At 36.5% G+C, this 18,882-nt stretch overlaps 1 protein-coding gene across 1 annotated transcript in view; it reads right to left on the reverse strand.

The window, feature by feature from the left end:
* Nucleotides 1-1,273: 1,273 nt before the first annotated feature.
* LOC132674624 (complement factor H-like) overlaps nucleotides 1,274-18,882 on the reverse strand; it is a 43,755-nt gene continuing 26,146 nt past the window's right edge. Inside the window, 9 exon segments of the mRNA XM_078441387.2 lie at nucleotides 1,274-2,689; nucleotides 3,147-3,329; nucleotides 9,444-9,620; nucleotides 10,330-10,503; nucleotides 12,359-12,568; nucleotides 13,011-13,193; nucleotides 15,075-15,248; nucleotides 17,757-17,939; nucleotides 18,047-18,229. Coding sequence (XP_078297513.1) covers nucleotides 2,481-2,689; nucleotides 3,147-3,329; nucleotides 9,444-9,620; nucleotides 10,330-10,503; nucleotides 12,359-12,568; nucleotides 13,011-13,193; nucleotides 15,075-15,248; nucleotides 17,757-17,939; nucleotides 18,047-18,229 — 1,676 coding nt within the window. The 3' untranslated portion in view covers nucleotides 1,274-2,480.

Below are 18,882 nucleotides of genomic sequence, written 5' to 3' on the forward strand. Positions count from 1 at the left end.
TTTATTTATTTTTGAGACAGAGAGAGACAGAGCATGAACAGGGGAGGAGCAGAGAGAGAGGGAGACACAGAATCTGAAACAGGCTCCAGGCTCTGTCAGCACAGAGCCCGACGCGGGGCTCGAATCACAGACCGTGAGATCATGACTTGAGCCGAAGTCGGACGCTTAACCGACCAAGCCACCCAGGCGCCCCGGAGCAAATGAATTTTAAATTTCACTCTATTTCAGTCTTCTGACAAGCAAAAAGACATTTAAAGACGTTTCCACAGTGTTGAACATTTCTATTTCAACATAATTCTCTTCACAGGATGGTACAATTCTTGGGTTCTAAACACTATTTCCCAGTAAAAAGAATCAGATCCCTTTGGAAAGGTGTATGCTTACAGGCACTGGGTAGGGAAATACCCAGAGAGCCTGGAACATCATGTTGTCTTAAGAAATGCTCAAAGAATAATGGGGTATAACAAAGCAATCAGCAGCTAGTTTCAAGAGGCTCTCAACTAGCCAAATTTGGGATACTTTGAGCTTCAAAGACAATGCCTAGAATTAATTATGACAAATTGAATAAATAAATATTCATGAATCCATGCCGATATATTGATTGATTGATTGATTGATTGATTGATTATTTTGAGAGAGAGAGGAGAGATTGGTGGGGAGAGCGGGGCAAATGGAAAGAGAGAAAGAATCTTAAGCAGGCTCCCCACTCAGCGCAGAGCCCAGAGCTCAAGTCCTGGGCTCTATCCCATGACCTGAGCCAAAATCATGTTGGATGCTCAATCGACTGAGCCACCAGGTGCCCCGGTGATACAACATTAAAAACAAAACAAAACAAAACAAAAAAAACATATATATATATATATATATATATATATATATATATATATATATATACATACATACATACATATATGTGTAAAGCTATCAGAAATTCACTATTACCAAGTTCTTACTCTAAACATTGAAAATTAAAGATTTACCAAAACTTTTTAGTTAAAAGCTATAGTGAGTTGGCAAATTATCACTCATCTTTACACAGGAATGACAATACCTGCAGAAAAATATTAGAATTAATCTTAAAAGTCATTATTTTGCAGCCAAAAATGAAAATAAATGGTTATAGGCCATATTGGTTACAGGCCAAGTGTCATACACTGATTCCACCAGCATTAGGTGAAATGTTCTGGAGAAATAGTATTTACACCAATATTAACACCTCAGATAACTTGACAATTTTAAGAATAGTCCTTTAAATGTGAGAAAATTGACTCTCATTTGTGATTCAGATTTAGATAAATTGGCTCCATTGGAGACAGCCAGCTTACTCATTCTAAGAATGCCACTTGATTTGATGCAAAATGAAGAAGATATCACCTTAAAATATTTTTACCTTAATTATATCTTTATTGTCATCTTTAAGTTTTTACGTTTTTGTAGAAGTTAAAAATGTTTATGTTCAATTGATGTTAACTAATTTTGTTGTTTGGAATGTATGAACATTAAAATCATATTTCAGACTCTTATGGTTGAATGTTTCCAAAACTCTCTATACTAACAAAATCCTGAATGTGTCACTGGATTTGAAGATCATTACCAAAGAGGTTCTCATAGTTCTCAGCATGTACTGTCTTACTTTATCTTTATTTTAAAATAACACATTCTTGGGGTTTAAAGGTGATGTATATGAAAGATAGAAAAAGTGGAGACTGCAGGTAGGTGTAAGTTCAACACCAACTCTTACCCCTAGTTTCTCTAAATTCAACTATAGTTATTGTACACTTTTTATTTTACTTCCTGACAATCTTTGCTCTGTAAACATTTATGCAGTGTTCAAGCATTCTGTGTGTTTATACTTGATGTATTTTTTTTGTCCCTTTCATGTTATGTTTTATGATAGTGATGCACCAGTTAGATCGAATTTCTCTTTATGATTTCTTTGAATTTTTATCTGTGCTAGAGAGTCATCTTTTAGGAGATCATGTATCCCATCGTTTTTTGGTATATCTATTGCTAGATAAGCAATATTAAGTAGTAACTGCTTACATCTTCTAACTAACACAAGTAGGACATAGATTTTGATGTGTTTTTGAAGTGAACTTATTTTGAAGTTGTAAAGAAGTATCTTCTCCCATTTCCTCTGAAATGGATAGTTTCAGGAAGGCTCAGAAATTTGGAGGAAGACGTGAGAAAGGTAGGAGAAAGATGGATAGAAGTCACCACTGAAATGGTTGAATCTAATTTCTTGTCATAGATATTTTAAGAATAGGACATAAAGAATTTTGGTTTGCCAAGTTTTAATGAGGTACTTTTAAGATGTGATTTATTTGTCTCTCAGATTTAATTACATCATCCATATAATATTTAACAAATTCTGATTTATGAAAGTAAATGAGCTAAATAACACTTGACAAAATAAACTGAGTTGGATTGACAATGAAAAATTCCCAATATTGTACATATTTTAGTTTTAGGACTGCATCTTAACCATTGCTTTTTACACAAACAGGATAGGTCAGCTTCCCCTCCCAACAGGTTACTCGGAATGTTTGTTGTGATGTCTGTCTACGATATCCAGCTTTACATTCAAATTCAACAGTATCCCCTGTTGGGGAATACAGTTTTTTCACAGAAGACCATCGTAATTGTATGTTATGTCTTTCCATGGAGTCTTCTGATATTATACATACATCTGAAGGTTAAAAAAAAATGAACATAAGCCTTAAGAAGTAAACAAATATTTTCCACAGAATTTCAGACTTTCAAGTAGAATCATCTACACTATCCCAAGGCTCTGTTTCCAAAACCTTTTCCAAACCAATACATTGAAAATCCATCACATAGATGTAAATCATTTTAAATGATTAATGATGTAAAAATGAGGTACTGTGTTTAAGGTGTGATAATTAAATGTTATAATGAAAGATCCATCATGTCAATAACAATAGGAAGAGCTTTCATTAAAGAATATTTTGTTGCTGTTGTTGTTTGAGTAAGACTTTTTTCTAACTTTATTTCTTCACAGATTAATATTTAGTAGTCAAGCTTTTGACAGAATGGTTGTGGTTAATCCATGAATATTCTGTTAATAACAGGAAAACACCTTTCTCATTATTTCCCAGGATCCAGGTGAATATTAAAATATTTACCTAAGCACTTTGGTGGTTTTGACCACTGTCCATATCGGCATGTGATGACCTTGTTTCCCTCAAGCACATACAAGGACTGGCACTAGTACTCAACAGATGACCCTGGAGCATATTCTGATTTTGGGAATGTGGTCATGTCTCCATTGTCAATAGGCGGAGGGGGCCCACAGTTTTCATTAGGATCTAAAAAGATATTATTTGATTTATTGAAAGTGCAAAGAAGAACAGGTTAAAGTAAAGTAAATAGAAATGTACCACAATATACGATATCAAGACTTGTGATTTCTGCTGACAGAAATGATTCATTGGAGAAATTCTAATCACTTAAACTGAGAAGAACACTTTTAAGCACTTCCTTTAATCCCACATGAAAGTACACATAAAGCATTAACAAATATGTCTGCTTTGCAGTATTCTGGTATTAAAAACCATTTTTCCTACTGAATAAATGCCAGACGGATAGCTAATATACACAAAGAAATTTTTCTCATTAGTTACAACATACTGCATGGTCTACTATGTATTGATTTTCATTGTTATTACAAAAGAAACATCAGTTTCTTTAATTACGTCAAAGAATTACAAATCTATATAATGTGAAAGGCAATTGCTGGCCTCCCATTCTGGACATGATGACGTAGAAACATTTCTGCTTATCCCTTCTGCTAAGTAAAACTAAAAACCCTGAACACATTATAAAAACCAACATGGAGATTACCAAAGATGCAGAGAAGATATCAATCTGATAAGAGACCTTGGGATTCAAGGAATTACACAGTTCATTTGGGTTTTCATTGTGCCTTCTACGGACCCTGGACTGAGCACTGAAGAAGAATGGAACCCAGAAATGATATCAAGTTCAAGAAAAAAAAAGTTCCAAAAATCATCCACTCTATTTAGCCAAAGGCCCAGGAGAGGAGTATTCTAGCAAAACAGGTATTTTTTACAATACTTGAAATGCTCCCAAATACCATCATAAAGAAACCGAGACCAGTCCTCTCCCTGTGTGGCTCACAGATCAACAGTGATCAACAGAGGCCAAGTGAGCAGCCCAGACTTCTCTCCACACTCAGGGAATAAGACACCTCTCCACTTTCTGTGTTGTCAGTGGAGGTCAAGTGGGAAGCCTGGACTTGCACTGTGGTAGTTTTGGAGGCCTGATAAATAAGAGATGTCAATAAAATCCAGAGCCTTAAAACATAATATCCCAAATGTCTAGAATACAATTGAAAATCGCTCATTACACTAGCACAAAAACAGACACTCAGATCGATGGAACACAATAGAGAACCCAGAAATGGACCCACAAACGTATGGACAACTAATCTTTGACAAGGCAGGAAAAAATACCCAATGGAATAAAGACAGTCTCTTCAGCAAGTGGTGCTGGGAAAACTGGACAGCAACATGCAGAAGAATTAACCTGGACCACTTTCTTACACCATACACAAAAATAAACTCAAAATAGAGGAAAGACCTAAATGTAAGACAGGAAGCCATGAAAATCCTCAAGGAGAAAGCAGCAAAAATCTCCTTAACCTTGGCCACAGCAACTTCTTACTCAACGTGTCTCCGGAGGCAAGGGAAACAAAAGCAAAAATGAACTATTGAGACTTCATCAAAATAAAAAGCTGCTTCACAGCGAAGGAAACAATCAGCAAAACTAAAAGGCAACCAACAGAATGGGAGAAGATATTTGCAAACGACTTATCAGATAAAGGGTTAGTATCCAAAAATCTATAAAGAACTTATCAAACTCAACACCCAAGAAACAAATAATGCAGTGAAGAAATGGGCAAAAGACATGAATAGACACTGCTCCAAAGAAGACATCCAGATGGCCAACCGGCACATGAAAAAACGCTCAACATCACTCATCATCAGGGAAACACACCTGCCAGAATGGCTAACATTAACAACTCAGGCAACAAGAGATGTTGGCGAGGAGGCGGAGAAAGAGGATTTCTTTTGCACTGCTGGTGGGAATGCAAACTGGTACAGCCACTCTGGAAAACAGTATGGAGGTTCCTCAAAAAATTAAAAATAGAACTACACTACAATCCAGGAATTGCACTACTAGGTATTTATCCAAGGGATACAGGTATGCTGTTTTGCAGGGGCACATGCACCCCCATGTTTATAGCAGCACTATCAATTAAGAGCCAAAGAATGGAAAGAGCCCAATTGTCCATCGATGGGTGGATGGATAAAGAAGATGTGGTATATATATACAATGGAGTATTACTTGGCAATCAAAATGAATGAAATCTTGCCATTTGCAACTACGTGGATGGAACTGGAGGGTATTATGCTAAGTGAAATTAGTCAGAGAAAGACAAATATCATATGACTTCACTCCTATGAGGACTTTAAGAGACAAAACAGATTAACGTAAGGGAAGGGAAACAAAAATAATATAACAACAGGGAGGGGGACAAACAGAAGAGACTCATAAATATGGAGAACAAACTGAGGGTTGCTGGAGGGGTTGTGGGAGGGAGTTGGGTTAAATTGGGTTAAATGCATAAGGGGCATTAAGGAATCTGCTCCTGAAATCACTGTTGCACTGTATGCTGACTTGGATGTAAATTACAAAATAAATAAAGAAATAAAAAAAAAAAAAGAAAATCACTCAATATAGGGGCATCTGGTAGCTCAGTGGGTTGAGCATCCAACACTTCTTGATTTTGGCTCAGGTCATAATACCACAGTTCAAGAGTTCGAGCCCTGTGTTGGGGTCTATGATGGCAGAGAGGATCCTGCTTGGGATTCTCGCTCTCACTCTGCCCCTCCTCTGCCTGTGTGCTGGTGTGAGGACTCTCTCGCTCGCTCTCTCAAAATAAAATTTTAAAGAGAGAGAAAATTACTTACCATACCAAAGACCAGTAAAATCTCAAAAGAGAAAAGATAATCAACAGATGGCAACACTTAAATGACACAGATAATGGAATTATTTAGTGATGGCTTTTAAAAATCCAATGGGAATTATGGCACAGAAAAAAATAATAATGGATTGTTAAAAATCCTCACTGGATGGGCTCTATCATGGATTACAGATGACAGAAGGATAAATCAATTTGAATATACAATACAGATTGCTCACTTTGAAAACAGACTTCATGAAAACAAAAGTGGACGGGTCTCAGGGACCAGTAAGAGTATATAGTAAAGCATGGACAACCAGAAAGAGAAAAAAAGGGGTTACAGATGAAAAAAAAAAAAAAAAAGAGACTTCCAAAAATAATGGCTGAAAATTTCCCAAGTGGGCACAAGGCAGAAACATTCATATTGAAATAGCCAAACAGGATAATCCTAAAGAAATTCAATCCAAGATACATCATAATCAAACTGAGGAAAACTAAAGAAAAGGAAAAATCTCAAAAGCAGCTACACAGAAATTAGGCAAACCTCTAAGGGAAAAGGGTTCAAGTGTCCGTGGGGTTCTCATCTGTGTCCATCGAGCCAGAGAGAAGTGACAACATTTTTCAAGTGCTAGAAGAAAAGATACTGTCATCCCGAATGCTATATCCAGTGATGCCATCCTTAGGATATAAGGGAGAAATTAAGACGTTCTGAGACAAAGGAAAACGGGGAAAATATCTCCAGCAGATCTACCTTTAAAGAATTGCTAAAGGAATTCTTCAAACAGCACCGAAAAGATAACAGAAGGAGGACTGAGACTTCATGCAGGAAGAAAGAACAAGGGAAGTGAGAAAAATAAGGGTAAATAGTATAGACTCTTTTTCATAAGGAGTTTGTTGTATTTGATGTTTGGGCAACATTGTATCATTTCCTATAGTGCTCAATATAAGTAGAAGCAACACTAAAGACATTTATGCTTACTAAGGAAAAAAAAAGGCATTTATGTTTAAAATGTGGGGAGGGTAAGGGGTGCTTGGGGCTCAGTGAGTTAAGTACCTGACCCTTGATATCAGCTCAGGTGTTGTGAGTTCAAGCCACACGTTGGGTTCCACACTGGATGTGAACCCTACTTAAAATAAAATAAAATAAAATAAAATAAAATAAAATAAAACAAAGTAAAATAAAATAAAATAAAATAAAATAAAATAAAATAAAATAAAATAAAATAAAACAAAACGTGGGGAGGGTAAATGGACCTAAATGGAAGTATGGTTTCCACATTCACGTGAGGTCGTAAAATGTCAAGACCAGGAGGGAATGATAAGCTATTATGTAGATCTTAATACCTAGGGCAACCACTCATAAAATGATACAAAGAGATATGCCCCCAAACAATGCAGATATACCAAAATGGAAGTTATCTTAAAATGTTCCAAAAGTCCATATAGATAATAAGAAAAGCAAATGGGAGTGAAATACAGGGAACACAAAATAAATAAAATGCCTGGCACAGCCCCTAATCTATCAAATATTACTTTAAGTGTAAGTGGGTTAAATACTTCAGTGAAAAGACTAAAATGGCAGAGTGCACACATAAACAAGATCCAACCATAGGGCGTCTAAAAGAAACTCACTTTAAACATGAAAAACGTAGGTGGGATCAAAGCAAAAGACTGGGAAATATGAATGCCAGGAAAAGGTGATTTGAAAAACTGGTGGCTATACAGTATCTGCTTTGTTGGCTCCTCTTCTCTCCTAAACTCTGAATACGCGAGTGTCCTGTGACCAAGTTCTTAGACCTTTTCTTCTGTATACACTAATTCCCAGGTTGAACTCAGCTAGTAACCTTCTTTAAATATAATCCACAAGCTGAAGTAGCCCAAAATTGTATCCCAGTCTATGATCACAATCCAGCTGCTGATTCTGTCTCCAAGTGAAATTTTTATAGGGCTGTCAAATGTCCACAACGTATCTTTAATACACTTATTCCTCAGGAAACAACCAAGTGTCTTAATGCTTAAGATAGAGAATTTTCCATGATTCCAGGTGTGCTAATCTGGTCAAATCCTTCATAAAATAAATATGTCATATCACTTACGCAGTCCACAAAAAGAAAAAATTGGAGTTTAAGCACCATCATTTCATTTAAGATTAAAAGATGATTCTATAATAACTACTACATTATATATTTATGTTAACATATTTAGTCCCTAAAACATTCTCTAAAGTTTGGGGAGGAAATAAGATACTCTAACTAGGCACTGAGGTGGTTGTGTCCAGCTCCCATTTGAACATATCACTTTTCTGCCCCATCCAGGTCAAAAGGTTTGATGCATTCATGACGTGCCCTCTGACCAGATAAGATACTTAGGCATCTCTTCTAGTATAATAGCATGTTTCACTCTGGGTGGATTCCCACAGGAAATACCTGGATAGAAAGAAAAAAAAGTCGCATCTCTAACACAATGATCAGTTTGAGTAGCAAATCAACGAATGGGATTCCAAATAGATCTCTAAGAGGATTTTAAATCAACAGTTAATCTGTCACGAAAGGCTGCTAATTTTAAGAAATTTACATATAAGATTGAAGAAAAGGAGACAAAGCAATATCTTTTATTTTATAAGACTTAAACTTGTATGAAACTGAGAGTTTTTCTGGACATATCCCTTAGGGTCTAGTCAAATCACTCTTCCAAATTATGTATTTTCAAAATGAATTTACAAACCACAAGAAAATCAAAATAAAAACATTATTCGACATCAGAATTTGGCTTGCAATTATCCTGTTTATGAATGTAATTTTAGGCCCTTAGAGAAATAAACACAGCAGCCACTTCCTTAGAGAATAAATGAAGAATTAACCCGCTTTGAAGAATACCAGAGCTGAAGGAAAAAGATGATTAACTGAGAGTCCAAACAGGAGATGAGTGGCAAAATAACAGAAAAATAAATGTATAATTGACAAAAACAGCCTTCAATGATTCTTTCTTGCAAACGCTTCAGGACATTTCAATGCATAATGTATAATTCACCAGTGAGATTCAGGTGGACGTAAACGTAACAGGCTATAGGTACGGCTCCTAGACTGGAGTATACACTGAATCCCTTGGGAATTGTTAAGACACTTTCAGGGTTGCAGCCCCAGAGTTTTTGCCACCACAGGTCTGAGCAAGCCTGTGAATTCACATTTGCGTTTCTAACCATTTCCCAGAAGATGCTGATTCTGTTCTTCCAGAGACCACAGTTTGAGAACCACTGGGCTTTCAGATTGACCGCTGAGTACACAATTATATCCCTTTATGTTAAAACATAAACTTCTTCGACCTGGCCTCAAAGAATAACCCATGTCCATTTCATAAGTGCTCTTAGAAGGAATTGCATATTATATTAGTGAAGACATTTTGACAAATAGGTTTCAAAATTTCATTGAAGTACCTCTGCACATTGGCTTTCCTATCCATTGGCTGTTAATACACTGGATAGTATTTGGTCCATCCAAAAGGTAATTATGTGGACATTTATAAGTCACTTTTTCTCCTGACCTATAGAACGTCTTCTTCGGGCCTATGGGTGTGGCATTACCGAAGTCGGGTAAGCTAAAACAATCCGTGTCTGAAAGAAAAAGAATATGTACTTGTTCAGTAAATATTTTAAAATACATAATGGCTAATAAGTATAATGTAGAATAATAGGTACACATCGAACCAATGAATACCTTGCAAAATTTTTCTTATACCTTGAAAAAATATGTTAGAAGTCTTGCTTATTATATTGAACAGTCCTATGTTTATCAAAGTATAACATGGGGATGATGACATCGTAAGCCTGAAGAGATATGGATACATGTAATGCTTGAGATCACACTTCTTGCATTCAAATTCTTTCTTGCCCATACAAGCCATCTGCCTTATGTATGTATTTGTATTTTCACCTCTGTCAAAATCGGTTACCTTTATTCATGTCAAACATCTCAGAAAACTATATACATACAAGGAGATAACTGACAGACTAACAGTAAATTGAATAATGATGGGATTGGTGAGCAGGGACCAGCTGTGACACCGGAACAGAGATGAGAAGTCTGAGGATGTGTATCACAGGAGGTCTAATGTGCACACACGGTGACATGAAAGTGAAAGAATTTGGCTCATGCTGTCACACTTTTATTATTACTACGGCTATTAATTCTCTACTAGAATCCACAGCTTCCCAGAGATACCCTGTTGAATTCTGGAATTACTGCCTAGTTTCATATTTGTACCATTTATGCTCTGAATTAAGAATATTTATCAATCGCAGAGTAAAATTAAATACACTATACTTTTGCACTCTGGTGGATGGGACCATTTTCCTCCTATACATCTTATGAATGCAGGTCCATTAATCTCAAAACCTTCGGTGCATTTGTACGTTACTTCTTCTCCATATTGGTAACTGTCTGATACGTGAGATAGAATACCATGTGGAATCAAGGGTGGTGGCGCACAAGAAAGTCCTAAAAAAAGAAGGAGACAAAGAAAGAATGACTCCATGTTTTACTAAATCTGAAATTTAATTTTATGTACGGGTTTCCATATTTGGCAGTTTTATTTGAAAAATATGATAACACAGGATCTGTAATCACATCACAGAGACGGTGTGCAAATGCTTCCTAAAATCATTATTCTGATGTGTATCCAGCTGGCAACCTGAGTAGGAGCTTGAAACTAAACATGTCAATATATTATCGGCCGTAGCGACTTCTTTCTAGATATGTTTCCTGAGGCAAGGGAAACAAAAGCAAAAATAAACTATCGGGACTACATCAAAATAAAACACTTCTGTACAGTGAAGGAAACAATCAACAAAACTAAAAGGCAAGCTACGGAAAGGGAGAAGATATTTGCAAATGACATAGCTGATAAAGGGTTAGGAACCAAAACATATAAAGACCTTATAAAACTCAACATCCGAAGAAAGTAACCCGATTAAAATGGGCAGAAGGCATGAACAGACATATATCCAAAGAAGACATACAGACAGCCAACAGACACATAAAGAGATGCTCAACATCACATTGATTATCCTGGAAGTGCAATTCAAAACTGCAAAGAGATATCACCTCACACTTGTCAGATAGGCAAAAATCAACACACAAGAAACAACAGGTGTTGGCGACGATGTGGAGAAAGGAAAACCATCTTTCACTGTTGCTGTGGGAATGCCAACTGGTGCAGCCACTCTGGAAAAACAGTATGGTGATTCCTCGAAAAGTTAAACCATAGAACTAGATCCAACAATTGCACTACTAGATATTTACCCAAAGAATACAAAAATACTACTTCAAATGGATACATGTACCTTGATGTTTATAGCAGCATTATTTACAACAGCTGAGATATGGAAGCAGCTCAAGTGTCGATTGATAGATGAATGGAGAAAGAAGAGGTGGTATATATATACAACGGAATATTATTCAGCCATAAAAAGAATGAAATCTTGTGATTGGTAATGACACAGATGGAGCTAGAGAGTATAATGCTAAGTGAAATAAGTCAGAGAAAGACAAATAACATGATTATACACACACACATGTGGAAGTTCAGAAACAAAACAAATGAGCAAAAGGGGGAAAGAGAGAGAGGCAAACCAAGAAACAGACTCTTAATTATAGAGAACAATGTGGTTACCAGAAGGGAGGTGGGTGGGAGGATGGGTTTAATAGGTGATGGAGATAAAGGAGAACACTTGTTTTGACCATCAGGTGTTGTATTGAAGTGCTGAATCACCATATTCTACACGTGAAACTAAGATTACACTGCATGTTAACTAATTGGAATTGAAACTAAAACTTAAAAAATAAAAATAATAAAAATTTCAATATATTTATGAAAGAGACCATCAGTGTTTCTCAAACCAATAGTGAATAATAAAAAGAAGAGCATTGAGAAGTAATCATCTTAAGTACTATATATTGTAAGAACTTAGAAATGACATTACAGGAAAGAGAAAACAAATTAAAAAAAAAAAACTCATGGCAAAGCAAACAGAACAAGTTCTATACATGGGAAAGGAATATGAACAGGTAGGTTTAACTTAATTGTGCTACACATCTAGTTTTCATTAAACAATTGCCAGAATTCAAAGTGAGTCTGTAATGAGTCAATGAAATTAACACAAAGAGGATAGACTTGATGATGCAAAGATTGTTGGTAAAGTACATAAATATATAAATGATTTTAGATATTTAGCTGTAAGTGATTCTATATATTTAGAAACCTAAAGGATTCTTTCTCACGAATTTGATGACAATTGATAATGCTTAATGGATTATATCGAAAATAGAATTGTGGTGTGCATACTGTCCTCACCTACACACCGAGGTGGAGAACTCCATTTTCCTATGTGGCACGTTATCTCATCTTTTCCAGATATCCTGAAACCATCCTCGCAAATGTAATTTAATTTGCTGCCATGTACATAAACCTCAGGTTTCAATGTTTTGTCCATCTCTTCTGAAAACTGACACGATTTAATGGTTCCATGTTCTATCTGAGGTGGTTGAGGACATGGGCTTTTTTCTGTATAAAGAACAGAGATCAATATTTAAATTGAAAAATGTAATCAAATACTAGGTGAGGTTTTAAAATAAGGATAATCTGAAAAATTACATTACTGAAAAACTAAAAAACATCTGGAATTTGCAAGCTCATGTCTCCATCAAATCTACAGTAGTATCTACTTGTTCACTCTGCCCCACATTCTTGTCCTGTTCATCATGAGTGAAATAGGCACAAACAAATTTTCTATGGTATTTACACAGTAACCCAAAGTTTTTGTCTGTTTCTTTCATAGAAGTGAAAGAATGCCGTTTGATTTGTATACTTAGATTGCAATTTACTGTTTCAAGATAAAGTGAAATAGATAGACAGAAAGGTCCTTATCTTGTTCATTTACACAAAGCACAGGGGAGTATTAACCTCATTTGAAAGAATGTTACAAAGCAAGTTATGCATTACTGACCAACGCAGTGTGGTACTGACTGCCATCTTCCATCCTTGCACACGATTTCCTCTGCATCCTGAATTATAGAATTGTCTTGACAGACAACAGATACTTTTTCTCCATCCTGGTAATTTACCGTCGTTGCCATATTGTGAGCATTGGGAATCTGAGGTGGAGGTGGGCATGACTGCATTTGTACTTCTACAAATATGAAAATTAGATTTCGTGATGAAAATCACAAGTTAAAAATACTAAAGAGAAAGCCCAATAATAATGTATCATAAACGATCAAATAATAAGGTTATGCTTAAATATGTGATGCTCTCTCTTCAGCTTGTAGAGCGCTTTAATACATCACACGTGGTCTTAATGGTAGTATCTTCCTTTTATTCCTTCTGTGATAAATCGTGCATAATTTATGTAAAACTTCTTTTAATTATTTCTAACCATTACGATGTACTAACTGAATCATCCACTCAGTAACAGGCACGAAATAAATACTGATATTAGGATCTTTTTACAGCTATCTATAATCAAATGTATTGTGATTGCATTAAAACCCGTATAAGATGCGGAATGGAAAATAATCAGCCACAGGAAGAATTACATGTAGTTAATCAATTATTTGATACAGGTTCCTGGCCAAGACATGAATTAGATACGGTCACTAGTGATTAACAGTGTGTCGTTTGAAGTTCAAAACTCTCTGGAGATACTGTTGACTAGGTTGCCGACACTGTTTAGAGATACACAGATGATGAAATGCACCCTGTTTAACGGATTAGACAGCCTGACTTTAGGTCTATGACCAGCAAGGTATACAAGATTCCCTTGCAAACTTGAGTTTGAGCTCCCATAAAGCAGAGATACCTCACATGTATCGTGGCAGTTCATAACCTGGAGACAAAGATGTCCTGTTCCACTGAGGGAAGACTCTGGACGGCTAACCCTGGAGGCTTTTGGACCTCTCTATGATACCTACGTTTTGCTTTCTCCTGCCATGCGTTTATTTCGTTAAAGACCTTATGTGACTGTACATTGGGAAGTCTCCTGAGTCCTTCCAATTATCTGACACTTTGTATTCAATTCAGAGAAATTGTTGACGGAATAGAATTCATTCATGCTGACTAATATGGTCATATTTTCTATTTATATCTTTAGACAGATGCAGGAGTATTTTATATTTAATCAAAAGTTTTTTTCTTATTTCTGTTTTCATTATCTTGGCATATTTTTTCAATGTATTCTCAAGGATTTATTCTCTTCTATATCTGCTTGTTTAAGCATTTTTGTCCTAATAATCTTAATTTCTACTTCCTCTTGATACATTTTACCAGAGGTTGGTCTGGCAACTAAATCTCCGGCAGGTGCCATGTCTGCACTTTCCCTCTACCTTGATGGCACCAGTGGGTGCACTCCAGCCCAGGGCTCTCCTGTGGCTTCATCAAAGCCGGCGAGCGGGCCCCAGCCCTGCATTCTGCTGCCTCGCTAAAGCTGGCCAGCATGCTCAGCCCACAGAGGGCACACTCCTTGATCCCCAGGCTCTAGTGGCCAGAGGGGCTTGCATTTCTGGGGCCTGCAACGCACTACAACAATCCGAGAGATAACTCTTGGTGGGCCACTACCTCCGGGGCACCACAAAGCAGCCTGAAACACAGCCCAGACTTTCTGGGGAAAAAGCCTAATTATCTGTCTTAGACCGGTAGCCTGAGGGGTGGACTTGAGATTTGCCGCACATCTGGGGGCCACCGAGGTGCCCTCAGGGAACGTGGACCAGGGGATGCCATCTTTGTGCTCTCCTCAGCCTCAAAGAAAACCAAATCACTATTTCTTAAAGATACCCGACCGGGCGTTAATTTGAGGCCATCAAGTTTCTGGGTGGGTTGTTTTATAGGGGACTGAAGCACTGATGCACTTAATATCTAGAAATGATGTTGTGGTTAGTTTCTAAATTCCCCTCCGGCTTCAAAGTTATTTGTAATAATAAATAGCTAGACATGTTTAAAAGATGCCCAAATACTGCTTTGGCAAGTTCGGAAGAAACAGAATAAGATTTTGAAAGTACTATAAACAAGAGCTTACCTGTGCAGGTTAGTTCAGGATCCCATCTTCCATTTATGCACGTTGAGTGTTTCTGTTCTAATTTTCCTCTACATTTGTAACTTATGTTCTCATTATGATCAAATTCGATCTCATATAATGGATTTGGCTCACGTTTAGTTAAGCTGTATTTACACTTCTGAAGTTCATCTGTTGCTAGAAAATGAAAATATTGCCTTGAAAAGACTACTTATAAGAATCAAAGCAGTTAATTCAGAACAATAGCTTAGACTCAATAGTATATCGAAATTAGAATTTATGCCCATAAGTCCCACCAACCAAGTCATTCCTGATCATATTGCATGTGATGGGCTACTTATTATGTCTGAACATAAGTCCCACATCCATTCTTTGAAATTTCAGAGAAAAGGTCTGCCATAAATACAGTCTGCATGTTGGGGATTAGAAAAGAATTAAGAGGCTCACTTTTTTGGATGATTTACACACTGAACAGTCATCACCTGGTTAAATTTGGTCTCCTATTTGTGGAAATAGAATATATGAAGCTGATAGTTTAAATATCGTGTTTCAGAAAAATGAATATATTTTTTCACTTAGGGTAATATTTAAAAAACAATTTTTTTTAATGTTTATTTATTTTTGAGACAGGGAGAGACAGCATGAACGGGGGAGGGTCAGAGAGAGAGTGAGACACAGAATCTGAAACAGGCTCCAGGCTCTGAGCTGTCAGCACAAAGCCTGACGCTTTGTGGGGCTTGAACTCACCGACCGTGAGATCATGACCTGAGCCAAAGTCGGATGCTTAACTGACTGAGCCACCCAGGTGCCCCTTCACTTAGGGTAATTTAATAAACACATCTAAGATGTATTATGTAAAATGAGAACACTTAAGCAGATCTTTTGCATGATCACTAAAATGGGACAAATACTTGGACTAAGAAATTGGGTGCTTCAAGTCACAACCTGCTTACTGTATATACTCTTCCAATCTTTGAAAAACTATTTTGTACATCAGGTCAAGCTATAATTCAATAATATTGTAAGAGTCAATTTTGTTGACTCCAATACGAGTATAACAACTTTTTATACAACTACATACTTCAAAAATTCAATGCAGCCCGGAGTACTCTGTCAAGTTGATAAAATATCAATTGATGTAGGTCTTTGGATTTTTTAATAAGTGCCCAAAGAAGTAATGATTTTGTAATACAATAAAAAATAAAACAAGGGGGAATAATTCAAAACACACTAGAGGCTGAAAATAAATTCTGGTTTTAGGGCTTGTCCTCAGTGTTGAGGAAGAGAAAACAAGGTTTTCTTCAGGTGATAGTAACTCACCCATAGTCAAAAGGAGTGGTAGTGGGTGTTGTCATGGTCCTATGATTGACTGGTTTCTGAAAGAATTCCCTTGATTCTTACGAGAAAATAAACATTTTGAGAAGAGTGAAAAGCTAGACTAGCTAGAGGTACAAAATCAACACTGAGAGGAGAAAATTGGAGTAAGGTCTATGATAGTTAAAAGTGGATTATGGTAAACTTGAAGATAGGTCGAAGATTAACCTTGGAAAGGCAAACTCTGAGATCTAAAAAGACTAATAAATGAAATAGATGTTTTAGTATAAGAGTGAAAAGTTGAGAGTTTTCATGCCTGTTACAACCTTGGGTTTTCCCCCATATAAAATGAGGGGAAATCGTTTGTGGAGATAGAAGAGGACAAAGATGAAATTTGGTCTTGAAGGACTGGCAATACTTCTCATGGGAATGTGTCTAGCAAAAATGTAAGGATTAAAAAGCAACAAAACCTAATGGTTCATTCAACAAACTCCTATTTCATGTCTGCTGTATGTTCACCAGTCCTTTGTATATTGGGAATACATCGTGAACAAAACAGGTGTCAATCTCTGCTCTCATGGAACATGAGCCTAAGCCCTACCTTCTCCTTGGAACAATTAATGCCTAGACATCTGGTGAATAAGTAAGATTGGACATCCAGGACTCTCTTTGAATGTAGGACCCAAGAAAACTGTAGGAAAGAACTCATTCCAAGGGAAAAAGGAAAAGGGCCCCCAATATTTTCTCAGCTAGTCATCAAAGACTTGGTCATCCAAAGGTCAGGATGATGCACGTACATCAACCAGAGTGAAGTCCAACAATCAGGTTTGTTTCCTGGCCCCACCCTGACTGCCTCCTTTGACTGACTTATACTGCGAACCCAGAGGGTCTGCAGCTCACCCACCCTTTGGCACATTAAATGCTTGCTGCCGCATTTGAAACAGACTGGGAAATCCTTAGAAGCTTTGAGAGAGGCAAGATTCCTATAGGGATGTAGCAAGTGGGCACTTTCTTGACACTGTCTGTTTTCCAGGGCCTGAAAACAAGAGTGCCGCGTAAAACGAAAATGGGATTTATGCAAATATGCTTCTATTTTCCTGGCGATTAATACTCAGATTTAAATCATATGAATAACTGTAAGTAAAATTTAGCTTCACACTTAAAAACCATGTTAATTTCAGGGATAGAAAGGGTGATCAGACTCTCTTGCTAGTTTATATTTTTCCTTTGTAGACGATAAGCAATCATTATAATTTAAGACCTGACATTTTCAAGCATATATCTAAATGTCAAAACTATGTTTGCAAATACAGTTTGTACAATAAAAATATTACATTTCATTGACCGTCTATTTGAGAAGTGTCTTCTCACCAATGCACTAAGGAAGTTGGGTCCACGATCCACTTATACATGTAATTGATTTCTGTCCAATCATTGTGAATCCTTCTCTGCAATTGAACTCCACTGAATCTCCATGGTGATAGGGAGGGTTAGAAGTCTGAACAGCGTAGCCATAATTAAGTTCTGGTATATCTCCACATGTAGTCTCCACCTCTGTGAAAATTTCAGAAAAATATGTTTACTTATAAAATATAATTTATGTGTTTCTATAAATATAAAAGGTTGGTTTATTTTAAATATGAATATATTTTATACATTACCAATACAAATAGGCAAGTCTGTCCACCGTCCATCAACACACTGAATTTTATTAAAACCCTTCATCAGAAATCTAGGATTGCACACATATTCCACCAAATCGTTGTGTTCATAGTTTTCTTTCTGTGTTTCTTTAACTTTCCCGTTAAGGAGTTGAGGAGGTGGAGAACACTGTTTTGCTTGCTCTACAGGAGAAATAATGTGTAAATAATGATCAAATTACCTATTTCACAACTTAAAAAACAATAAAATGGAGAGTTTTTTCTTTAAATAATTTATATTATTTATAATATACTTTATTATAGCCTTCTTAAGCAATGAAAAACAAATAGTATTTAAACGAGAAACATGTTCCCCAGTTCTTTTTTCAAAATTATTATTTTAGAAAGAGAGACAGAAGATAAGAGGGGAGAGGAGAAAGAGAGGGAGTGAGAATCTTAAGCAGGCTCTATATGTTCAGCATGGAACCCGACATGGGGCTCGATCCCATGACCCAGGGATCATGACCTGAGCTGAAATCAGGATTCAGATGCTCAACCAACTGAGCCACCCAGGCACCGCAACCCAGTACTGTTAATTACACTGAACTAGTATATTGGAAGTATTGAAACCCAGAAAACATGTTTAATAATCTAGATATTCTAAAGATGTATGCAAACCAATTAATAAATATGGTCACGTAAATGTTAACAATATTCATATGCCATGGAAAAAGTTTATCAAAACTGTTTGAAAAAAATGTCATCATTTGAGGCTAGCATTTTATCAACATATTTTAACTTTGGTTAAGACATACATGTGATTGAATGGACTGAATTAACTATACATTGTTTGAATA

Source organism: Panthera onca, chromosome F1 (assembly GCF_046562875.1).
Source record: "Panthera onca isolate mPanOnc1 chromosome F1, mPanOnc1 haplotype 2, whole genome shotgun sequence".
Lineage (NCBI taxonomy): Eukaryota > Metazoa > Chordata > Mammalia > Carnivora > Felidae > Panthera > Panthera onca.